Raw genomic sequence first — 26557 nt, forward strand, 5'->3', positions numbered from 1 at the left:
GGAACAATTAGAGAAAATAACATAGATAAATAAGAAGTCTGTTAGCTACTTTTTCATTTCTTTATAAAAAGCTTTATTTGAAATCTTGCATGACTCTAGAACTGAAAAGAACATCTATACACATTCAAAATAACAGCTAGCCACTGTTAAAGTGCTAAATCTTTTTCCCTCTACTAACATCAGCAGGCTGTACAACACGGACAAAAGGAATTCAGCATAAAGATTGAGCGTACTTTGGAGAGAAAAAGGCAAAGATACCGGAGAAGCAGTATTCAGTAGTAGCACTCACAAGCGTGGCCATTTTACAAAGCTCAGGTCCACAGTCACATTTTTCAGGCACTGAAAACCACAACGATGAATTTCTTTTTCAACAGTAAACAAAAGCTCACGGGGATAACAGCCCCAATATTTCAGGTTTAGCTACATTTTAACAAATGCTTCACTTGGTGCAGCAAATTAGAAAACATCAAACAAAATCCATATTTTACCACCCAAATCAGAAAAAGTTAAGACTTGAAACAAAAAATAAAAATCCAGTGTTTATTTTATTAACTTTGGCTAGTATTTTATTGCAGACAGTAAAAACCCACTATACGTCAGGAATAAAGAATAGATATTTATAATATCTATTCTTGTATTTCTGGTCTGAATCACTTTTTTTAGCATGGCAATTTTTCTTTTAAAAGAAAAACACTTGTACATGGATCGGATAACGTATCGATTTAGGACCACATATTAAAAAGTGACTCAAACCGGATTTAGCATGTTCACACAACCATAAAAAAAAAATCAGATCTGATTCGCAGAGCAAAAAAATCTGATTCGAGTCACTTCAGTCTGGTAATTTGAACGTAGCCTTAGAAAAACAAAGATAGACAGAGGCTTTGTGTTAAAAATGTCCCAAAGTGCATCGACTTTACTGGGCTTGGAGGCATCTGAGCTGGCCCATTATACATGCATTTAAAGGGTACAGGTACTGGACTGACCTGCCTGCAGTTCTAACCTGTCCGCATTAGGGAATGTATAGACAATTTAGCAGGAATATATAATATAATAAAAAAAAAGTACTTTACCAGACAAAACATAAATTCTTGGGTTCTTACTGTCTACAACAAAACAAAAAAAGTCAAAGTACATATAAGAAGTATTACATCCCAACATTTTCTGATTTGAACTTGTATATTTTTATCTTGATATAAATAACTTTAGGTCTATAAAATGTTGTATTCTGCTCCAGATAGGTAGCTAGGTCTGTCTGTAAGGAGAAATATTTTTACAGTGTAGCACAAATACCATGGTATTACTGTAAGAGTACACATTGCATACTGAAGTGACCAACGGAAACAGGCAGTAGTACGGTTTTCCAAAGCTCTTTGCATATAGAGTGCTGCAAACAGACTGAGGACTAGAAGAAAGCCATTAAATAATGGCAACATGTTTAGTCTGGTTTCAGGAAAGGCAGGCATGAGACCTCTGGGCTGATGAGGTGAGGTAGGCACAGCAGGGAGTGTGGGGATGAAGAACTAAGCACATCTGGTGGTGGTGAGGTTTTCTGGTACATTGTTGTTGAGGAGGAGGACTGCAATTAATTTATTGTATGTGTATACAGAAAATGTATACATATTAGACCTTTCCTTTCCCCATCCTCTTTTACTGCTCTACCGAAAGAAAACGATACATGCGATCATCTGCCAGAGGCACAAAACTGCCAAGGTTCACGGACGGTGTGCTTGGCTAGAATCCTCCCTTTCTTTATCTATCCTTGGCTTCGAGTGCTTGGACTCGACTTGGAAACCCGAGAGCTAATGGATCTTCATCAAGGCCTCTTCCAGTTACTGGGATACGGATCTGCTTGGAGGGGGAGGTGGAGATGAGCTAATGGGGGAAAATCTGTGAGTCAGCAGGTTGAGACGTTTGGGCTCTGGGCCTGTGGACAGCTGCAGTCTGCCCTCTTTACTTTCCCGCCCTCAACTGTGAGAAGCAGGGTGTAGTGTAGTGCTGCTGTATCACTTTACACACACTCCACCTACCTACCAACCAAACACTCTGAACACTGTATCAAAGCGAGTGTCTGGTGCCATGCACAGTCTACAGTCCACCCTGTGGACATAAAGAACTCTGTATGGTCCCTCTCTTGTGATGGCGCTCCTGTACGAGAAAAACTAAGCTCTGTAGGTCCAGGACGTGTGAAGTCGTCGATGTAGCACCATCTCCTGCTTCAGCAGAGCAAGTTTTCAGGTCTGAGCCCTGAGCCAACACTGAGGGCGATCGGTGTCTGTAATAAACTCTCTTCTTATAATTATTACGCACTCGCTCCATCATCCTCCACCACGCGGTTCATGCTGGAACCGTGAGTTATGTTAGTGGGCGGGGCGTTACTCAAGTCCCGAACACTGCTGTGCCGCGATTGGCTGTCAAGGCGGTGAAGGCTGCTGTGATGTGACAGCTGCTCATTAAGGCGGGGCATGCTCCCGTAAGGTGGGCGTTCCTCCGTGCCCCTGTGGCTGGGGGGGCTGTACCTGTGGGAGGAAAAACGAGAGGGTAATCAGGTTCAGCCTTTTCACAAAACAAGTAGCGTGAGATCACTCAGCGTTACAAGTCTGAACAAAGCTTTCCCCATAATTACTTAATACACTCTATCACTTTTCTCTATCTGGCCTTCAAGCTCACTCAGCGTGACTGACGACACACAGGTCTAATCAATCTGCTTATTTACAAAAATCAAAATTCAAATTCTGCATATAAAGAAAAAAATGTCTTTAGATCACATTAAAAAATACATATCTTTTGCATGACTGACTGACCACCTGTCAGACTCAGATACACATTTAGATATATTGATCGCTTGGCCTCACCTGCCATCCCGTGAGCGGTGCAGGCTCCCATGGTAACTGCTCATCTTGCTGTGAACACTACCGGCCTTGCTGCGCACATCGTCCAGCATGGCGAGGTGAGTGGAGGAGGCGTGTGTGGATGTGCCCTGCGTGGAGGTTCCACGTGATTTGCGGATGATGGGTGTGTTGGGGTCGCGAAGTAAAGACTGAGCAAAGTCAGGCTCCTGCAGAACCTGCCGACTCTCGTTTACCGCACTGCTGCAGGGAGGATGATGAGATGGAGGAAGAAAGACAAGACAGCTTATTAGGAAAAGAACAAAGAACTTTGAGACACGCATTATATTGTATCAAAATCTCATGAGGAATAGACCAATAGTAATGATTACAAATAACTTCATTAAATCTTTTTTATACTTCCACTGAATGCTAAGAATGTTTTTTATGTCTCCTGTAAAGCTGAGGTTAAATTTTTTTTATTTATTTAAAAGTGTTTTATTTTATTCCAGGGTTTGAATCATTTCATTTATGTGAAACAAATCATTTATCTTATTAATTCATCTTTTTATAATAAAAAAAAAAACTTAAAAAAAAAAAAGATCCCCCCCCCCCCCCCCCCCTTTGTTTCTGCCAACATCATGTCACTTTTTCTTTATTTTCTCTTTATTAACTTCTTTTCGAGCCTTGGAAAAATTCCTTGGGACAATTTTTGGGCAAAACTGAGTTTGAGCTGCTGGTTTGCAATGCTTGTGGACTGATTTATGAAAGTCTTAATACGTCATACAATGTTATGTTCTATATACCAGTAATGTAAATACATATACGCTATTGTTAGTATTTGCCCACTTTTGTGGTATAAAAATGAGAAAAAGCATTTAATTAGTGGTTCCATTATTGACGTGTGACTAACAAAACACTACAACTACAAAACACAGAACACAAACACTTACTCCTTGCGTCTGCGACCATGGAAAAAGCTGGCCCATTCAAAGCAGGTCTTCTTACTACCGACCCAGAACACGGACGGGATGCCAACAACCAGCACCATCAGATACTTCATCAGGAAAAGAACCAGGTCAGGCCTCTTGGTCTGCTCCACCTTTACACACACATACATGTGTATATATATACACATTAAACATAGCCATATCAGTGTTCGTGTAAAAGCCTGTCTCACACAACTCTCTCACTCATGACCCAGTAAGCTTTGTTTGCCTGAGGCTCACTCTTACCCTCGCGTCTCTCTGAACTTTGGTTACATTCTTGTCTTCTTTCAACCAAACACTAAATCTGCACTCTGGCTATTCAATTTGAAAATGATGTGAGTTTTTTGTGGCTTTGGTGGTAATCGCTTTATGATTTATTAGATTCTCATGCACTCCGGTGGAATGGATTATACGCTGGCACTTTTTGGTACACTTTTCAATTCTGTTCTCTTTTTAAAGCTAAGAGGGAGAGAGATTCTTCAGACTGCACAGCTCTGTGCCTTCAGACAATCCAGGCTTCTTCTCTGAGCTAAAACACAGCACGAGCTCTCACACCGGATTCCACCAATTCTTTTCCTTTCTACTCACTCTGACTCTGTCTCAAAGCACCTGGACACTAAACTAACCAAGCAAACACTCTGCAGGACCACACAGTAACGCATGTTTTGTTGTTTGGTTTCTAAACCTTGTGTAAGTCATGTGATAGCAGCATATGAATTGATAAGCAAGCGTTAGCTTAGGGGGAAGCCTTGTGTTATCTTGTCAGTGTGGTTTAATACTGGCCAGTGTGCCCATGACATGTTGATGTGAATTATCGGGGTTGGACCAAGACCTGGTAGTGGGAGCCACATGGACGGTACGAGCCACTTCTAGTTGTGAGGGTGTTTAACATATCTTGATCCACAGAGTACTATGTGTGTGACAGAAATATATCTTAGAAGGGGTGTGCCATATCGTATCATACGTAATAATATTGACAACATTTTTGAATATCGTGAATGATATTATACCCTGAAATATTGTGTATTGAGTACTACTACTAAATAAAAATAAATCAAATATAGTTCTCATTTTCCATAATATATCTACTACAGATAGATTTTTATCTGTCCATTATCATTCATTTTACTTTAGTCTTGGATATATGGAGATATTTGGAGTGCATTATTAGTATCATGACTTTTTGATCATAGACTTTTTTTAATCCAGTGTTTTGTCATTGCCAAGAGTATCAATATTGCAAAAATACCATAAAATATCGTGATATTATTCAGGCAGAGCAGTGGGTGCTAATGATCCTGACTTGCAGACGTTTTATGGTTGTAGTCGGAATATTTTTTTTCCCCTAATGTACTATAATAAACACACAGAGCTGAAGGCTCTTCAGAGGGAACTATCTGATCACATAGAGTGAAATTGGAATTCTTGAGCATTGACATGCTTCAGTAAGACAGAAAACGGAGAACAAAATGAGGACCAGCGACCAAGACCTTATCTCCCTCACACATACGCACTGTCAAATGCTCACTGACTTACATAATTCTCATATTACATAGGCTAAATTACACGTTCACACTTCAGTGCATTTCTATTAATTAACTGTTTCTATACAAATCACATTCAGTCAACCACACTTATTAGTATACAGTTTCATTAGGCCATGCCCTGTTAGCTGGGCTCTGCTGGTATCAGCAGCTGTTGCAGGAATGCAAGTGGCACCCCCAGCCCTTCTTTAGCTTGGAAGCATTCTTTGTGTTCACACACATGCTAGAAATCCTCTTCACAAGCAAGGAGGGGCAAAACACACAGACCATGTGTCACCCTCTGTTTAGCCTCACCTCAGACCTATGTGAGATGTGAAACTGTCATAGTTCTCTGAAGAAAAAACAAAAACACAAGTGTCTCTTATTTTGCTTTTAGTGATTAGCCAGTATAGGACAAGGTATCAAACGTGTATGTATATTTTTGTCAGTGCTGGTGCAAATATATAAACATACATTGAAGAGAATTAGAACACCAACATATTAGGCCAGTGTCATCCCGCACTTATGGAGTACAATACATTACTATATGAAAAATACTATATGGACAAAATGATTTATCCTGATTGTGCTGAAATAACTATCTCTATTGTCTAGGGAAGGCTTTGTTCTATAGCCCATGCCAAGAAATAGGCATGGTACCATTAGATTCATGTTTTTCTGATCCAGAGAGGCTTATTCTACTGGCATTGCTTTTCTACAGGGACTAGCCAAGCTGTGTGTGTGCAGCTGAATGCATTCATTAGAAGGGGTGTCCACAAACTTTTAGACATATAGTGTACAACAAATACTGGTTAGAAATAACAGATACGATAATTAATTAAAAGTAGTTTTTTAGTCACATAACTTGTCATTACATTTAGTGTTATTACATTAGCTTTGTAGCTCTAAAGTAAAAACAAAACGCATGCTTTGGACACTAAACGTGTCTTAACGCATCAATCATATTTTTAGATGAAGGAAGATGGTGTAAATTTGCCTGCTCTGGTGTAAATCACTTTATGCGGAGCACAATGAACAGCTGCATCACTAAAAGTCCATGACAAGCAATGAGACTGCTGTACAGGCCACTTTCTTCTTTGTAAAAAAGCAGAAGTGATGACAAGCCATCACCACCTTCTAATAATACTGCTATTCTGTGGACAGAACATGTCCTTAATTATCATCTCTGTGTTAAACCGACATCAAACAGCTCTCTCCTCTTGGCACTCTCCTCTAAACCACTACAGAAGCCCAACACACAATGCAAGCAGCAAAGCGTGACCTAACAAGCCTCCAAATGATGAGTGCAAAGAGAAGAGCAGGAAAGATGTAGTCATTTATCCATGCACTCTCTGCCTGCCCCCTCAGCCTCCCACCTGCTCACATCAAACCGTTACACACCTACACCTATACAGAGAGCAGCTTAGTTCAGATACTTAATAATTAAAACTATAAGCTCTTCGTAGGCAAAGCACAGAGAGTGGGAGTATATGAAAAAGTCAGCCAAGCAAGAGAAGACCGCCTGGCCCGCAGGGGCTGGGGAGAGTGAGTGAGTAACCAGGCCACGTGACGCTCAGCTCCACTTGCCTCACTATGTTATTGTGCAGTGAGAAAGGCCGAGAGTCTAACATTACATGGTAACGTAAACGCCCAGTGTGTTACGGCGGTGTATCGCATCACACCGTCTTTTCACCCTGCAACACAAAAGAAGCCCTGGCTGGGATGCCTTTTGAGAAATGTAGGTCTTGAAATATTCAACGATTGCGAAACTATCCCAGGCAGTCTTGTTTGTGAAAAGAAAAATCACCCTCCACACACTATAGGGACAAAAGTATTAGGACACCTCTACACCTAAAGTAATTATGACATTCCATTTTAAATCTGTAATATGGAGTTATTCCTTTCTATAACAGTTTCCACTTCTGTGAGAACGCTTTTTACAAGGAAGAAGGGTATTTGTGAGCACCTGGTTCACAATCTCCATTCTAGTTTACCCAAGGGAGTTTAATGGTGTTCGACTTTAGGGCTCTGCCACTTTGTGTCTAGGTTGATGTGCTTCCACTTTTTAATAATTAATAATATGTTGCAGCAGTGGCATCCTATTTCAGTATCACGCTGGAATTCACTGAGCTCTGTAGTATGATCCATTCTTTCACAAACACATGGCTGGGACCTGTGGCAATAGAAGTGAATTAAACAATTCAGGGATGTGTCCCTTCACAAAATATTGGAAGAGGGTGTCCTGATACTTTTTTTACTTTATGGTGTATTTCTTTCCATATTTTATGTTGTTGCTGAACATTGGAACGGAAAAAACTAGTTCTATGATAAAGCAGTCATGTTAGTAAGATGTGTAAAAAAAATAAGATGGTGCAGTGTTGTTACCTGGAAAGGGCAGGGTATGTGGTACTCTCTGCAGCGTTCCTGCACCCATGTGGTCTCCCACACAGAGCGGTAGGATTGTTCATACAGGTAACATCCCACCACAGTCAGCAGCGGCACCAAGTACAGGACAGAGAACACTCCGATACGGATCATGAACTTCACCAGCTTGTCCTGGTTCTCCTTCTCTAAGGGAATCTCCATGCGAACCCGGTTTAGAGCCACAATCCCAACCAGGAGCAGAGACACTCCAACCAGGACGTCCAGGCACAGGGGGGCCAAAACAAACCAGCGAAGGGTGTGCACGTCATAAAGGCCCACAAAACACACACCGCTGATATTATCACCTTCAATCTTATTCATGGCCAGCAGCACCACAGTCAGCAAACCAGGTATGCCCCAGGCACTGGCATGGAACAGTAAGGCCTTCTTCTCGATGGCCTCACTGCCCCACTTGGGCACAGCAGCCAGGAACCAGGTAATGGTGAGAATGACCCACCACACGCTGCCGGCCATGGTGAAGAAGTAGAGGACCATAAAGAGCAGTGTGCAGGCTTTATTATGTGAGCCCTGGGTCACTGAGGAGGCTTTAAACTGGGACGGGCTTGCCGCATTACATGCCACACGATTTTCCAACAAAAAACCCAGGAAAAAGACCAGAGACACCATCATGTAGCACACGGCATAGAAGATAATGGGCCGTTCAGGGTAGCGGAAACGTGTCACATCAATAAGGAAGGTGAGGAAGGTGAAGAGGGTTGCTGACAGGCAAACGATGGAGACGACGCCAATGAAGTAACGGGCGAAGGCCAGCTCCTCGCGGCGAAAGTACATGTTGGGACAGGGAGCTGAGCAGTCCCGCACGCCCAGGAATGTGTAGCCTAGCTCAGGCTCAACCTTCAGCTCACGCGGGCACCAGAAACCATAATCCCGCTGCACAGCCATAGGGGACTGGTCAGTGGTGTTTGCGCTGGTCATCAGGTCTACATCACGAGGGTATGACTCATCACAGTCTGGAAACCTGGGTTTGGGGACACCGGCAGTTCACATTATGTTAAGTATAATACGGTACAGTAAAGATGCATTATTATAGTTGCTTGGCAAAGTACATTTAGTATACTAAGCATAACTATATTTTAATGAACAATATTACCATCAAGTCTTGATATCCCTTTATTGTATATGTAATATGTTAATGAAGGTCATCCTCCTGAAATTGTTGTGATATTACACAATACAAATTCTTAAAATTCAAGCTTACTTAGCAGTTTAAAAGGTTTATACACTTAGTATTTTACCTGCTGCACTCCATCTCCTCAGGCCAGGTCAGCCCAAACATATCCATGAGATTCTGACAGTCTCTCTTCGAGTGTAGGCACAGGCTGCGGCAAGGCAACGACACTCGGCCATACTCCATACACACAGGGGCGTAGAGTGCGCACAGGAAAGGCCTCAGATCTGAAGAACACTGCAGGTTCACCATGGGGTGAAAGGGCTGGGGAAAGAGATGATGAAAGGGTTAGATTCTGCCAAAAAAAAGCTGACAGTGTGACAGTTCTCATAACTGCTCACAGCGTGTTGTCAGGACTAGTGCAGTGGAACTAATGAGGCCTTTCGGCTGCCTGGCAAGCATACTTGAAGGTTTTTGGTTTTATATGACAAAGTTTGTGGAGAGGTGCATGACAATGTGCTGTATTTCTATAGTTATGCTGTATACCTGCTGCTATTGCACTACAGCAACAGGCAAGACCAACTCTATATCCTTAATTTCAAAAGAAACTGATAAAGGTCTAATTTTTTTTTACTGTAATAAAGCCATGTACTTCATAATGTTTCCCAAGATATGTAACCTCAAATCAGAAAAGCTTGGAACAGTATTAAAAAAGGTTCAAATAAAAGTAGTTTTCTTACATCTATTTTCTTACATTTACTCATGTTTTTTGGGCCAACTCCATTTAACTTGTTAGTATACATCTATTCCTGCCATCTAGGCCTGCAACACACAATATTTTTAGGTTAGAAATAAGATCCAGTAATAAGATTCATAAATGGCACTTAAAACTTTACATGTCATGTGGAATGGACAATCACACAGTAGAAATGTGTGCTGTGGTCAGACGAAACAGTAGTCCAGATCTTTTTAAGTTAAAAAAATGGATGCTGTAATTTTGGACTACACCTGAAAATTGAACTCAGTCAGACTGAACTTTTCTGGGCTTGTATTAATAGGAACTTTCTTCTTGAATTGCTTTGGTGCTTACTCCACTGAAAAGATCAATTCCCAAGACATTTTATGAAAACATCTTGTCTGCAGACGTACCAGTAACTGGAAGTGGCAAGAAGTTCAATACTGTAACCCAATGCCCACTCCTGGCCTCTTTGGCCTATGGGCAGCTTCAACTGCGCTTTTGTGTCCCCAAAGAGATCAGTGCATGCTGGGAGACAGAGCAGCTGTGGAGTTGGGCATTAACATGCAAATCTCCAGAGGAGCCAACAATGGCCTTCCACCTGGGGCCAGCCAATACACATACACTTCCTGCTGGGGTCTAGCCCTTAGTAACGGACCCACAGGCTGGGGTGCAGAGGGCATGAAAACACCCCCCTCCCACATCAACTTCAATTCATCTGAGCCATCATCAATTACAATTCTCTCAGCACTTTCCTATTACAAACTTAATCCAATATTTAATCATCATGTGAACCTAATCAAAATATTTCCACAACAAGAAGCATCCACCACAAATCTGGCTGATCAGCACAGAAGATATGTCTGAATACTAAAATAACTTCATAAAAAAAACTGAGGATGAAAATGAGATGTCAGAAAGATCTCATTAATATTAACGCGAGGTCATCAAATATTTAGTAGGCCCCTGGAGCGGCTGGATTAAAGAGAGATCAAAAGAAACATGACTGGCTGATTTGAGCTTCCATGAGAGCCGATACCCATAGCCCACCTCTTCAACAAAGATGTTGGAATAGCATGGAGCACAGCAATGCCATTTTCTCTCCATACTCATGTTCTATTCATTTTCTTTCTCACTATTCCACTTCAGTCCCTTCTCTAGAGTTACAGTCTGTAAGCACCCGCTGCTCCCTGGACTGACAGGCATATGGGCACTGCTGTCGCTGAAGGGTTTGGTGTAACAAGAAATGAATTACAGAGCCTCCGTGCATTATTCATGGCTGAGGTAGAGCTGCAGAGAGGCGGCTGTATGAACTGATTATAATAAAAAAAAAATTAAGACAGAAATATCCCTAAAAATTAGCCTTCATTTAATGATAATGTGATGATAACCCATCTTTCAACTTACTTATAGTAACAATAAACTTTCAAATGAAAACTAGCAGCTACATAATTATAACACACAACATGTAGGTTATGACCTGCCTAAAGCTGCCTGAATAAAAACATGCCTCCAAAAAGTTGACTGGGAAAAAACAAAAGAACCAAGACCACATGAATTGGATTGAGCACCTCTATACTTATTTGACATATGACAGAACATTTACCCATATGTCAATTTGCAATGGGTTAGTATAACCTGCGGATATTTTTTCATAGCGCATTTAAAGAAAATTAAATGTGCCACAACTTTCATAAAAATGAATGATAAGGGAGTTGGGTTTAATAATTGAATACAGTATGAACTTATTTTAAAATGCTAGAGTAGATAGCAGGTTAGGCTGCAGGTATTTTTATAAGCAATTTGCATTTGGCCTAGAAAATAGAGATTGGTGTATGTGTGGAACAAGTAACAATCTTGATTCAGAGTAGGATCTGGGACACTTCCAACAACAAAAAAAATCCTTATTTTTTTATACACAGCACCATGTCATGTATTAAAATAAGCTTAAACCGCTTTCATTCTGACACCAAAATGTAAAATCCCAGCTATTTAGAAATTTTGCGTCTCCAGCAAAGAAGCAGGAGAAATTGGAAAAGTGGAGCAATGGAGATCAACAAGACGTGTCAGAAAGTCTTAAAGCATGCATGAGTAATCTTAATAAGTCTTTAAATTTAATATATGCAGTGAAAAAATGTCAACATCTGGTGACATTACTCTCTATTTCAGGCCTGACACTCACAATCTGATTGGTATTCTAACAATCCAGCCAAGCAAAAGATCACAGCGCTGAGTTTCAAAAACAAGGATTAAAAGGCCTTAACTCTCAAAACTGACAAGAGAAACTGCCACCAGAAAATACTAAGAGGCAATTCTCACAGTGCTGGAAACAGGAGGACAAGATCAAGAGAGGCTTTTCGTGGCTATCAGTTGGGAAAAGGGGACTTGTCTGTTTCAAAATATATTAAAAGTGTGCTACTTTAGGCAGATGCACTCCAAAGAGAATGCGACAGTAGCACTGAGTTTATCTCTTGTGGTGTTCCAGCATTGTGAGATCCACTCATGCACGTTCTTCTTTCCTCTCCTGCCAGCTTTTAAAGCACATTTGGCCTCAATATTTGATGTTGGTGTTGTACTGTGCGTTGTGTTTGCAGTAAACAAGCAGGTGCTACAGAGTGCGTCTCTGCTGTATCATCTGTGCACAGACTGCTGCTGACTGTTGTCCGTGGAAGGTAAACCCCAAGGGGCAAGTATTCCATCCCTCTGTTCACACTTGTTAGCAGAGGTTTCACCCCAGTTAACCCCTCAGGAGCATTGTGTTGTAGTAGGGACCACCCATTTAAGGGCTACATTGTAAACTCAATGCATTAGTGTGTCTTTCTCACCAGTATCTGCCTAACTGCGTTACAGAATATGCTTGGGCTGAACTTGCATTTTCATAGTCATAATATCTAAAAAAATTACCGTAGTATACAGGCAGGGATTTGTGTAAGCTGCACAATCTGTGTTTATGTGGCTAAAATCGAATCTCCATCTAATTCTGGGTCAATTTAAAATGGAAAAACAATCTAGAACAGAAAATCTTAATGTGACAGTTTTGTCATGTTTGGAAACCACAACATAAACAGTGTTCCAGAGGCTCAGTTCACACACATTTCCACACATTTTGCAAAAGAAAAATTCCTCATTTAGAGATATTATTTAAAATTTCCGGTATACTACCCTCCCTATTACAGAAAACATCCATATGTGAAGTTCATCTTAACATTAATGTTTAATACTTTGTTTTGGGAAATAAATTTAATAACACTTTAATAACAATTTAATAATGACTACTTTAGACTCTCTTCTTTCTATTTAGCAGCTTAATAAGGAGGGATTTGAGGTGGTTTTGTTACAGGCACATGCTGCTGTCTAGATAAAGTATTGAATAAATTACTTTAACTTTACAGGAGAGAGAAAAACAAACATTCTAATATTTAATGTGAGCTAATGGAACAAGATTTTGTTTCAAATAAGTTCTCAGTATTTTTACTGGTCCACTCTATATTTATTTGTTCACAATTTGTAAAGACAGCTGGCAACTCACTTTGACATGGAAAAAAAGCTCTACCAGATCTTTCTACTGGATTTTGGACCACTGATTGCATTCAACAATAAGAGTGTTAATATGGTCAGGGTGTTGAGTATTAGTCACCATACCTCAATCTCAACTTATTCCAAAAGTCCTGAGTTAAGCCCCACCATTAATGTTGGGGGTTTATATCCCTCTAGCCCATGTCTAGCACTGTGCATGGTGCTAATAAGTTAATGTTTATCTGCTATTTTATAGTCCATCCTATAGTCCTCTTTCTAAAGTATTCTCCTTGCAGTATCTCTCTACTGGGACTAGACAAACTGTGTGTACCGGTACATTTGCACAGATATGTCAGCAATAGTTGCAACTTAAAGTAGCTAAAGACATTCATTAAAAGAAGTGTCTATAAACATTTGAATACTGAGTATAGTGTACAATCAGGTATGCCCACTATTTCGATTGGCACTGTAACTAAATACATCATTCTAAGTGTGAGGTATAAAGGAAACATTGTTCTTTAAATAAAGGTAAATGCATGAATGACTGAGAATTGACTGAGAATTATATTCCTGACATGCAAATAGAGGCGTATTATCTAGCTTAATCTCCGTGCCTAAGATGGTAATGGGTAATTAAAACATAGGAGCGCTTGGTTCTGAATACACCACTGCCATGCCAGACAGGCCAGACTGCGTAGGAGGAGCAGCAGGGGGAAAGAGGAGGGTTTCTTGGCAGGAGTGAAAAAGAACACATTTTGTCTCTCAGACGCCAGCAGCCACTCCTCTTCAAACACTTCAATGGGCGGATTAAGTTTCTGCCTGTTTTTCCTTCTGTCTAAGCTATGATTTATTTAAAGAATCAATGCTTGAAGGTTAGCTTTGAAAGCCCTTCCAGCTTTAAGAGCAGGACTGAGTGTTTTCACTGCTTGCTGGACTACATGGGCCTGTGAGGTTCGTGTGTGTGAGGTGAAAATAGCCATTCCATGCTGCTATTCCAGTCTAAACTGTATAATCATGGGAAACATTCAGGTCAGCTATCAGGTTGCAGCCATTATGGCCCATTCACTCTGATGCTCATAGGTAGGCTGGAGAGAGATGGAGTGAGAAAAGTTGGACAGGGAAACATACATGACAGACATTGAAAAAGAGAAAGAAAGGCGCTATGGGGAGCATTCTGGGCTGAGGTGTTTGCCTTGCACATGATTGACAGCCCCAGTAATCTCTTCCATGGTGATGGAGAGGACTGTGAGGCATCACTATGTGCAGAAACATCTTTCTCTTCCGTTTCCTTCACTCTCCAGCTTTCTTACTGAGCAGGTGGAAAGTTAGCCAGATTGGGCCGCTGCTGGTGGAAAGCTGAGATTGCCAATTTTCACAGTAGGCCTGTTTGTAAAAAAAAAAAAAAGTAGAACACTCAGAGAATGAGAAAGTTGTGTGAAGCTGAAGCTTTGGACTGAATCAGTCACCTATTTCCTACTGGGTAGCGTGTGTTTGTGTGTGTGTGAGTGTGTGTGCGTGCCAGTGAGGGTCTGATTAGTTCTGAGTGACTGAGTTTCTGCTATATATGTACAATGGTTAACTGCCACCCACACACTTCCCAAAACATCCCCTAGTGATTTAATTATCACTGTGCATCTTACAATCACTTGACTACTTAATCCAGGGGATCTGATGACAGTTCACACATTATCAGGCATAATAACTTAAAGGCTTAACTGGATCTGTGAGTTCATTAAGTCTCAGAAAGAAGTTGATCTGTTCACAACACATTCCTGTTTGACCTCAAACTGCAAAAAAAGCACATTTACAATTAATCACTCAAGCAGCAAAGATGTACATCTCTCTCTCACTGAAGTGAACTGCACAGAAAGTGGCACAGTGGACTCATATAAGATCCCAAAATATACAGACAAAAGTTCTCTCAGATTTAGTATTCAGATGAAAGGTTTTTCCAATTAAAATATAAAGTTCCTGCAAGACCTCATTGCCCATTAAAACAATTACACAAGTCACAGGGTGCTGGCTTCTTATTAGCTTCCAGAAAACATTTGGTTTTAGCAGAGAAAATTGCACCTTTTATTATTAAAACTCTGGACTAACTTTCTGAATAATCACAGTTTTCAAAGCTAGGCTGAAAATCACATTTCCTTCTTAGATAAAGGTTACATGTCCAGCTGTTCATTGGGAGTTTCATGAATAATGTTTTATGTGTTATTGATCTTTTGTCTTATTTCTGAATTTCTTTTCTGGGAATGGAAGCTCAGCAACACTGCATGCCTGAATCATTAAAACCAATTACACCTCATAGCTTGGCTACCATCTTGGCTAAATAAAAGTTATGGCCAGGGTAGTCTACATTTTTAATCAAAACCGAACCTTAATATTGACCTATCTACATTAGGTTGTCTTAGTGCAGCATCTTAGCTTATTCATGTGCAGCCCTGGGCCAAAAAAGCAACACTGGGCAAATCACTTTCCACAGATTTGTCAGAACTCGGACATAGCACAAGCAAACTGTGCTTCAGGCTTCACTCAGTCTATAAGACAGAAAGTGCACTTCTATGGGAGGACGCCACTGATTGAGAGCTCGGAAATGAGGACGTGAAACAAGGAGGGAAAGAGCGATGTGAATGACATGGCAACCCGCTGGTAGCTCTAGTCAGGGTGAATTAAATGCAGCATGCAGGGACACACAGGGAATAAAACACAGCCTGTCTGTCCAACTAAGATAAACTCCATCTTCACCAACCGATTGGCTCCGGACGGCCCTCCATGCTCTCTCACACAATTGTGAAAGGTCTGGCAGGCCTGAAAGGGAAAATTGGCTGAACAGAGAGTTATTTTCCTTAATCTTCGCTCTTTCTTCAGTCTTAAAGGAGAAAAAGGGGAAATAAAGGACAGGCAGCTCCCACACTCCCTCTCTTGCTGTCTCCTGTCATTCAGCAATGCCTGAATCGCAAGCGGTCTCTTCTCTTCCTGGCCGTGTCTTCCTCCACTCCACTCGTCTCAGCTCTGCATTCTTCCTTAGACTTTCCACTGGTGCTGCCATAGCAACTGCTGATGCGGAAAACAGGCTGATGTAAAGAGAGAGGCTTTGATGAGTCCTCATCCTCAGGGGTTGGAGGTCACTAGGAGAGACCACCTCCTGAGAGCAGTAATGCATGTCCTTTTGTGGCCACACAATTAAAGTGCTGTTCCCATAGTTACCTTCATACCAGTTAAGGGGGGTGGTGTGCCTGGTCCAGCTCCCAAGAGGCTACACTGTAAGCACTACGGGGGATGAGGGGGGCAAGCATAGACACTAATAAACACTAAACACAAACACTAAACTAGACAGGATCTGAATATGATAAATACAAATGCTTTCATGAATATTAATAAGTACTCTTTTCATCATGACTGAATAAGTGCAACAAATGCACATACCTACAGTAGCAATCAAAAAAAAAAAAAAAAAAAAAAATATATATATATATATATATATATATATATATATACATATATATATATATATATATATATATATATATATATATATATATACATGTATATATATATATATATATATATATATATATATATATACAAAACTGTCACTGGGGTCCCCTCTTACAAAAGAACACATCTATAATTATTGAAAGAAATATAAAAAAAACTGCAGTATGAAATCAATATTGTCTTACATGGCATGAGTTTGGTAAGGCTAAACACTTAAACTGAATTACATTACAAAACAGATCACAGAAGACAAAAAACTTTGAATTCCTACTGATATTTGAAATGACAGATCTGCCTGCTAACCTTTCTCAATACAGTATATGAGAATCACATATTTTATTAAAATTTGAATAAATGAAAGCCCTAAATGTGTAGGGTTTCACACTATTTATATAATCAAGGACATCACAGTGAGCTCTGCTTTACTGCCTGCTAATCTGTGCTTTGATAAAAAAAAAAAAAATACGGATACAGGCCACACTGTTTCTGCCCATCACTCATAATATCTCACAGTTACTCAGATAACCCCAATACCTGCCAGTCTGAACTTATCTCTTTCAGTAGTCTGCAACACTGACAATGACCTTACAACAGCAGTTACTCAGCCAGGCCCCACTGGCTCAGAAGCACTGCCATGTGCATGATAGGAAATGCTGGGGGTGTATTAAATCACTTCCACTGCTCATTCAAATATGATTACTTAATGTGAGATGTTAGATGGTAATCTGATGTAAAAGGTCATGGTAGTACACAAGCTGGAAAACTGCGCTGGTTACATCTGTTGAATTCACAGTTTACTTCCTACTGTCCTTATTTTATAACAAGCTATGCAGCAACCCATGTGATCTGCAGCAGTTCAGTACTATAGAAACCACAGGCTAAACAATAACACCTCTGAAAACTTAAAGACCTAGATCAAGCTTTCTGAGGTCAGAGGCAGTCTGGTACTTGATCTCAGGGTTGCATGTGAAGAGGATAATGTCCCTCCACTGATCCTGTAGTGGTTACTGGTTCTTATTCACTGTTCACACATGCAGCTCAACCTAAGCACATTACACATGGTTAACATATGTGCATGATTTTAAAGCTCTTTCTGTTCTCCGTCTTGTGTCAAATGGTAAAAAAAAAAAAAAAAAGAATACACACACAAACAGATGCTTCCTTTAGGTTCCGTAAAAAGATAATCAGGAAAGACATTGCAAAAGCAATCATGTGGCACATGCTGTTGATTGCAACGCTGGACCAGTTGAGGAGTAAAAACTAGAAGAAAAAATTGAAAATGTCCTGCTGTTTATTATTGTGTGTGTCATATGATTTATGATCCTGAATTATGAAGCCTAGAATACCGTATGCTTCAAAACGAAAATGTGGGTTCTAATTTTAGGGGACAGTACACTATTAATAGAACATATTTATTTTAAATAAAAAAAAAAAACAGAGTAACCAATATTGGCATTCATTTGGTACCGACTATAATGGTCATGCAGAGTTTACATATGCAGCCCAACATAAGCACGTTACACATGTTGCTGATCTCAGTCTTGTGTCAAATGGTAAAAAACACACAAATGCTTCCTTCTTAAACAGTTCCATTTAACTATCCAACTGATGTTTACTATACGTTTAGTGAAAAGATAATTATGTTTGAATTCGGTTTGAAATGTTAAAAGTTGGTTTTAAATTAATTTTAAGCAGTACATATTAGGTTGTAGCATGTCATGTTGTTAAATGCGCCATAAAGTAAAAAATGGAAACATATGCATATCCATAGCTAGCAATATCTCGCGCAGCCTGAATACATTAATATATTTAAAAGGCAAATTCAAGACACTTCAGCTACAATGTACAACCTGAAATTGCCAAGACAGCAGGAGCAGAAACCATCTCCAGGGAGCCAATATATCTCACTGACTTCCAACTCCTGTCAGGGTGGAAACACCCCTGTTCCCATTAACACTGTATAGCACTATAGCGATACCAGAGGGGGAGGGTTAGTATTACAGGCCAGACTGGTCTCTGGCTCTGGTTTCTGAGTGAGCAGAACATCTCCAGCGTGATGTAATACAGATCCACGGGGGATACTGAACACTTGTGACAGATGGACAGGCATGAGCTTCCCTGCCACCCAACGCTGCAGTAAAGCTCACGTGACCGCGCAAAGCCGTAGTGGACTGACAGTGGGCACTCTGTTGTGCCTTAAGAGGGCAGGGCAGGCGTGGACGCTCTCCGCTGGGCTTAATTGACTGCAGTAATGGGAGAAAGAGAATCACTCAGCACCCCCAATCAATCCATCCTTTGTAGGCCTTAGCACAGATTATGAGGCAGTTAGCAGTGGTGAAGAATGTTAGCTGGCTCCATTAGCCTACCACCCCCCACCCCCCCCACCGTACCCAGAATAAAACATCCTTCAGTGAGCATTCTGTCTTTCAGCCAAGATAAGGATGGCAAGACCACAGCAGTATACAATACTCCACTGCTGTCAATGCTTTTTTAACATTTCTACAAGATCTTCAGGAAGAGTTGTTTGGTGAATTATATTCATTGTATTCAGTAACCTATAGATATAGGTCATAAAGTGCATTGGATGGATAAGTAATAGGCACAAATTAAAGTAGTAAAAAATGTAAAAACAAAATGTAAAAAAAAATGAAAGAGGTGTCCACAAAATTTTGAGCATCTAGTGTATATTATTATTAAAAATATTTATATTTACTTTCGTAGCCTTCAAATAAATAAAGAAAAACTTAATTTCTTTTGAAGTGCTATTTCCAGCATGAATAAACAGGTGTTATAATTAGTTACACATTAGTTACACACTAGGACTACATGATATATGATATTCACAATGTACAGTCTTGGATATCCAATACTGGAGTAAAATAAATTATACTAGGCATATATAATCTCACTCTGGTGTGTCATGAAAATAAGAATATTGTGAATTTTCCTTTTGTATCAAGCTGTTTTTAACAGAGATTTTAACAACAGACAAGACATTGCATGTTGTGCAATTGGATAAATGTGCATGTGCAATAATAATGATAAAATAATCAATTGTGAAACCATACTACACATCAAAAGGTGCTATTCATCATATTAACATCCAATTCTAATATTCAAAATTGCACAACATAAAATATCATGACAGAATACACAATCAAGTATTAGTACCTAAATAATTATTTGTAAATAATTACTTTAATAAATTAGAAACTGCAAGGTTTAACTGATATTTAAAACCAATATTTGATTTTAGAAAAAAGTATTGTACTGTGGAGTAAAACAGTGGCTATTCATCGAAAAATTTATTTATTTCTTACAGAAATCTGGAATATATTATAATTTAGGTATTTTTCAGTATAGGCAGTTACAAATAGGCTGATGAAAATTGATATTTGGGGCATCCAGAATTAAACTATTCTTTCCGCAGCAACACTAGACCTACACCACTGTTCTCAGTTCAAGGGCAGAATAGAGGACATCCCTGCCATAGACAGATGACTACAGCATGACACCATCATATCCAGAGGAATGTCACAGATGATATCATCTAGGTGCATTGAATGTGATCGCACAATAGAAAACACTCTGCAATGGAAGACGAGAAATGCATGAACTGGTGACAACAGCTCCACCTCACTTGTCACAGCTTATATCACAAATATGATCCTGACTGAAATTCATTCTATGACATTTGTATTAATTTGTCATTTTCAGCCTGATTCACTCAGGCAAGCTGATGTAAGCAAACCACAAGCTTATCTTACACAACAAGCTCCATGGCAACTCAACTGTTGTCCCCTAACCTGCCCACACAGACTGCAGAGCAGCACCAGAGCAGCAATAAGAGAATAAGAAAGGTCCAGTTACCTCCATGGCCAAAGCAGCCGTCTGTTGGTCGTAGTGGTTGAGCAGGTTGGGCATGAAGGTGCTGTTGTAGGGGAGATCCTGACACATCCGCAGACCTATGGGTTCACAGGTGAATGTGCTGTGGCTCACAACAGAATCCATAAGAATAGCAGAACTGGACACAAACAGAGAGGAAACCAGCAGCCAAAAGATCCCAATATCTCTGCAGTAGGGGCTGTGCACAGGTCCCAAAAAACACAATATGCCCTCCATTCTCTATTCACAAAGTAGAGCAAGGCAAGACTGGCAGCTTGTGTAAAGTGTGGATGCAAGCTTATTTTTCTCCCAATTAATATCCACCACACCCAGGCAGTCAGGGAGGGAGACTGGGCTGATCTTCTGCTTCCATCCCCTTCTGTGGAGAACACTGCCTGCTTGCTCACGATGCCCTCATGGGTGCGTGTGTTCTGACCTCTGACCTGGATCAGCGAACGCTTTGATCAGCCACTCCTGCTTCCCCTTTCATTCATATAATCCTACAGGTTAAAACAAGGTATTGTTTTCCACCTGAGAGATCATCATAGACACTGGAAAACAGCATGTAGAGAAACAGGTGCTGTGATATCCTGGCAGTAACTAGCTGCACCTGCAATGAACAAGAGGACAGAACATTAGAGTACTGAAAATTAAAATACTATGCACCACATTAGTATATAATGTTTGTGTGGAGTAAAATGAAAGAATGATGACCTAAAATTATTAAAAAGCAGGGCTCAACAGGATCAAATAAAACATATTAATGGGCATCCTGTTTCCACAGGAAACCTTTTTTAAGGCTGTAAAATAGCATTCTAGAGCAGATAAAGAACTCACAACAAAAGCTAGCCACAATACATATGTTTAGTTTAAATAGTCATTGGTCTTGGTATTAATTTAATTGTGTATATTTGTATGTATTTAAGTTGGAAAGCCCTTTTGCTCAAGCAACATAAAATTGCATTGGCTGTATTGTGCTTTGTATTAAATCCACCTTTAGGTAGTTAACTATACTCAGTTCACTTTTAGATAAATTGTTCACAAATGTCTGGTGCTCACAACATTTCCTTTGGTAGCAGACACGAGCAAGTTGTAAGTATAAAATAGGTGTAATTTTGCTTAGAATTTACGAGGACAATTACACATTTAAACAGCAATGTTACTTTACTCTAGGGCTGGGGCGACGCATCGACATAATCGACGTCATCGATTACAAAAATACATCGATTTGCATAACGTGCGTCGGCGCGTCGTAAACATGGCGGCGCCTGTGGAGAGCATTAGAGGTTAGATCGGGCCCAAAAATTCCAACTGGCTGTTTTCGGGCTGTTTTAATGAGCGAAATATGATCAGAATTATGTTAATTAACACGGTAACATAGAAGCATAGAACTATTATTTAATTAAAATGATTTTTAAGAACAGCTAAACACAGTTCTGCAAGTCAAACGCGGAGGAGTTCACGTGCGAGAGAGAGAGAGAGAGAGAGAGAGAGAGAGAGAGAGAGAGAGAGAGAGAGAGAGAGAGATTTGCTTGTTCTACTCACAGGTGAAGGTTCTCTTTGATCTCCTCGTGCTCATATTCTAGTCCCATTCATAATTCTGCAGCTCCCTCAGTGTTTTCTGCCGTATTTTGCGGCTAGCGCGAGCGCTTACAACTGACACCGCGGACCGCGAGGTGCCGCCGCGTTTGTGCCGAATCCGACTCTCTGCTGAATCTGACTCCCGCTTCGCGGACAGAATCGGCACAACACCCCCGCTGTAGAACTGCGGTAGTGAAAACAGCGCTTATAAATAAATTAGTTTAGTTTCACTTTCAGTTTTCGTTATTTTTTTTTAAATTAAAATATAATTAAAAAACAGACGCCTACATCTCGGACTATTTTCTGGAGCCCGGGTCGGATTTACGGGCGGGCCTCGGGTCATGTCGGGTTCGGGCAGAGAATCTAAGCTCTAGAGAGCTTGGACTCCGGAGAGCAATCTCCAGCTACAAAAAAACGCCAGCGGGCATCTAAAGTTTGGGAGCATTTCACGCAAAAGGGCAACAATGTGGTCCTCTGCCATACGTGCAAAAGGAGCACTTGAAGCGCAAACATCCAGGAGCACTATGTCAACAGGGTCACACAGTAAGTTACCGTTTACATCAGGGTCTCCGCGGGTGTCCTTAAAAAGACTTAAGGCTGTCTACCAAAGGTTTTAAACCTGCCACAGGCAGAAATTATACATTTTTGGTTTATATTTGTGCATGGCATTTCGCAGTTTCCAGAAACAGTAGCATTATTCATAAGTTCAGGTGTTTAGCTAAGCTAGCTGCCTTAAGTTATTTTAGCTAGCGCCGTCGGCGCTGCGGTGTTACACCGTTTTCTGTCACCGTCGGAATTTTGTGACCAGTGCTCACGGTTATGAGCGTTCATTGGCAAAACGGAAGCTTTCTATACCTACACCTTACCCTCAGCCCTAAACTGAACCGTTTTGGCCAGTCGGGGTAAACATTAGAAACGAACACGTTTCGAATCGGCCAGTGCACCGGTCTGCTGAGAACTACTTGCCAGTGGTCACAAAATCTAGCGGTCACAGAAAACAGTGCAACACACGGTTGTGGTGTATGGGAGCTTATCCATTTTTAGCGTTATAGATCTAAACAACGTGCTGTACATGTAAGTGATTATAAGTGTGGGGTTTGGTTTAGTAGGCTTGTGTTGTTGTTGTTGTTGTTATTATATATAAATATAGTAATTTATCGTTTGCTTTAAAACGTAAAATAATTATTTAAATATGTTTCTCAATGAATAGATTAGTCGACTAATCGAAAAAAATAATCGTTAGAATAATCGTTTAAAAAATAATCGTTAGGGACAGCCCTACTTTACTCGCACTGAGAAACTATCAATTTTCATGTTACTGATGCCCATTCATAATTTTTTTTTTTTTTAATGTATTTTTTTTATGTATTTTTTTTATGTGTTTTTTATGTATCTATTTTAAATTGCTCTTTGGGTATAAATTGGACTGTGGGAATACAATTTCTTTCCCCCTTATGAACCACACGTGACGTGAAATGACAAAACCTCCTTGAATACTTAAAAATAAATTTGCTATTTATTAAGCCATAAAACTATGATTAATTTCCAAGTACCAAAAATGTGATTGAACTTAATCATTCAACTTAAATAAACATTTGCATTAAGCCCTTCTCTAGATTCTCTCTTTTTAGGGAACATAATCTAACTAACACATAGGTTATGTATGAGCGTTTTTTTTATAATATGTAAATACGTTACCCATTATCTATCTATACGAATGTGTTCTAGAAATTAATGTAGCAGATTACACAAATAAGAGGCGATGTGATGCACGTCTGTGTGATTTGTAGTTATAATCCTGTACCAATTCACCACAGCAAGCTGTTCAGCAGCGTGGACGCCCTTTAGCCATGTAGCTGCTGCATCCCACTCTGTCTTCTCTCAGCTCAAACCCAATTACTGTAGCTAGTAGCGTGCGTGTGTAAACCCACCCCACCCCCTCAAAACGCGCTCGTGTAACTACGCACACACGGACAGTACCTACCACACTACCATTACCCCAACTACAACCACCACCACTATAACCTAGCTAGAACCACCTCTTCAGCAGCCAAAGACAGGCGGCTACTACTTATTACTTACTGTAAAGCACCCTGGGAACCAGAGACGCCTGGAGACGTGTGCCGTTTGTTCGTGGATAAGGCTAGGTAGCTAACGTTAACGTTAATATAAAAGAAAAAATATCACTAACGATCACTAGCTACCAGCGCTTAGCTAGCTAGCTAACGTTAGATAGCGTCCAAACAGACTTATCAGACGATTTCCACTGTATTTTGTATATTGTTATAATAGAAAAGTGTGAATGAACCAAGCGTCCCATGTCATCTGCCACCGGCTGCTCAGCCTACACGACTACAGTTAATTCACTCACTAGCTTAACCCAGCGTTAGCTAGCAGCGTTTCTCTCGCTCGCGCTCACATTCAAATGACAACATTCAAATTAAAACCGTTAAAATCCGTTGGAACCAGTTAAAAGCCACATAAGCAACTTTACCCCAGGTCGGCATTATTCCTCATCGTCTGTCGCCGTTTCTCTGCACGGTGCGTTTCTGCGCGTGTCCTCTCCGTGGAGACACGGGTCTCGTCTCTCCCGCACACACTCCTCACACACACCGTCCGCCTGTAACAGCCCGCAAAGCCTCCTCAAACCGGTTAACACCTAGCGAACATCGGCCCAAACTCGCACATGCAGCGCTGCTGTACGAAACACTGCCCGCTTTGCATAGCCCAACCGAAACCCCCCCCTCCCTGATACACACACACACACGCACGCACACGCACGCACCCCACCTTCCACTCAGTGCGCATGCGCACGGCCACACTACGTTGGGAGCAGAGAGAGAGGGACCCACTGCAGGTAACTAGGGCTGTGGTTTCCAGGTAAGCAGGGTCTTTGAAAAGGTATGTAGTTAACTACATTTGTTGTTTGTGGAAATATGTTGCGCTTTCCAAATGGGTCCCTTCATTACAGCCCACCTTATAATCTTACACAGGTACCATCCATGCTCTACTGTACAACCCAGACCCCGAAGGGGCCCATATTTACCCCTACTGGTCCTGGGGCCCATCACCATATGTGGGGCCCTGCATTAAACCATGTACAAATAGGCCTAATTAAATCAATAATTAAATCAAATAAAATGTACAACTGATGTCACAAAGCAGCTTTACAGGACAGAGTATTAGAAAAAAAAACACTAAACATACAATACAGAACGGAGGCAAGGAAAAACTCCCTCAAAGCTGGAGAAGGAAAAACCTTGGGAAAATAAAGGCTCATATATAAGGGGGGGCATCCTATCACTAGTCAGACCATTATTAATTAAATGTTATAATGTCATTACACATCCACAATAGTCTATTACATTCAGGTGTATTGGAAAAACTGGCAATGAAAACAGTTAGAGTTCATAGCAGTTAGTAGGGAATGGTGATATAGCCCTAAAATAAAATATTCGAATATTTCATTGTATTTTCGCGATAACAACACTCTTGGCGATAAGATAAAACATTTTTTTTTAAGAAAACACTATTGCAACAAAATAAAAATTTCATTTTATTATTGCATACGATATGATATGGCACACCCCTAACTGAGATTCAGAATCAGATTTGTACCAGAAATCACTGATCCAGAACAGCAAGAAAGTAGTACTGTGATGTGATAATTAGGGGTGGGTGATATGGCACGATATTTCAGTGCATAATATCATTCACAATATTCAAAAATGTTGACGATTTTATTGCATACAATACGATATGGCACACCCCTAGCAGTTACAGTTCATAATTACCATATTGACGTATCATACAATAAATGAACATGACCTGAATAATATTTGATCATTGTGATAATTATTGTGTTTATTTGCATGGTTGTTTACATATATAATAGTGAACAGTATTTTAGCCAGTCATGCAATGACCAGAACAAGTTTCCCAAACTATGATTAATTAAAATGCTGTGATCTTTAAAAGGGTATAATTGCTTTAATATGTTATTCTATTATCAATGTCATCTGCATTTAATGGTCTTAAAATGAAAATAATATAATTTACTGTAATCATTTCTGGAACGATATATCATCCACAAAAGGCCTATGTACAAAACTTGCAATTGCCATAAAGTGTATGGCAGCAATGTAAGTTATCTAGTATGAACTGCTTAAAATAAGCTTTATCTGAGTCCTCTAACTCTATCTAATCCTTCTAACCGCAATTAAATGACAGCCATAAATCCTCAAATGTCTTGAAGCATAACAGTGCCATGAACTGGAACAGCTCTGCTAGCTATTAAATTGATGTCCCTTGACATATAGGCCTATATAGACAAAGTAAATGGGTAGCAGATGGAGCGTCAAGCACTCCAACAGGTGCAGTGAAGTGAATCAGGTCAACATTACAATACTGTTAAGAACAGTGTCTGTGGGCTGCTGAACCCCTGAAAT

At 40.3% G+C, this 26557-nt stretch overlaps 1 protein-coding gene across 3 annotated transcripts; it reads right to left on the reverse strand.

The window, feature by feature from the left end:
- Positions 1–49: 49 nt before the first annotated feature.
- Positions 50–24894, reverse strand: fzd3b (frizzled class receptor 3b). Of its 3 annotated transcripts, none has more exons than XM_007251941.4 (7): positions 24604–24894; positions 20514–21138; positions 9021–9217; positions 7726–8743; positions 3782–3930; positions 2856–3089; positions 50–2519 (listed from the first exon to the last, which is right to left on the reverse strand). In XM_007251941.4, the coding sequence occupies exons 2-7, from the start codon at positions 20763–20765 to the stop codon at positions 2303–2305; spliced, it is 2067 nt and encodes a 688-aa protein (XP_007252003.3). In that variant the 5' UTR covers positions 20766–21138; positions 24604–24894; the 3' UTR covers positions 50–2302. The 3 variants fall into 3 exon arrangements, with proteins under 3 accessions (XP_007252003.3, XP_007252002.3, XP_022528699.2); XM_007251940.4 differs by having other exon boundaries at positions 2856–3092; positions 24604–24886; XM_022672978.2 differs by lacking the exon at positions 24604–24894 and adding an exon at positions 24192–24534 and having other exon boundaries at positions 2856–3092.
- Between the last annotated feature and the right edge of the window lie 1663 nt (positions 24895–26557).

Source organism: Astyanax mexicanus, chromosome 14, assembly GCF_023375975.1.
Source record: "Astyanax mexicanus isolate ESR-SI-001 chromosome 14, AstMex3_surface, whole genome shotgun sequence".
NCBI classification, from domain to species: domain Eukaryota; kingdom Metazoa; phylum Chordata; class Actinopteri; order Characiformes; family Acestrorhamphidae; genus Astyanax; species Astyanax mexicanus.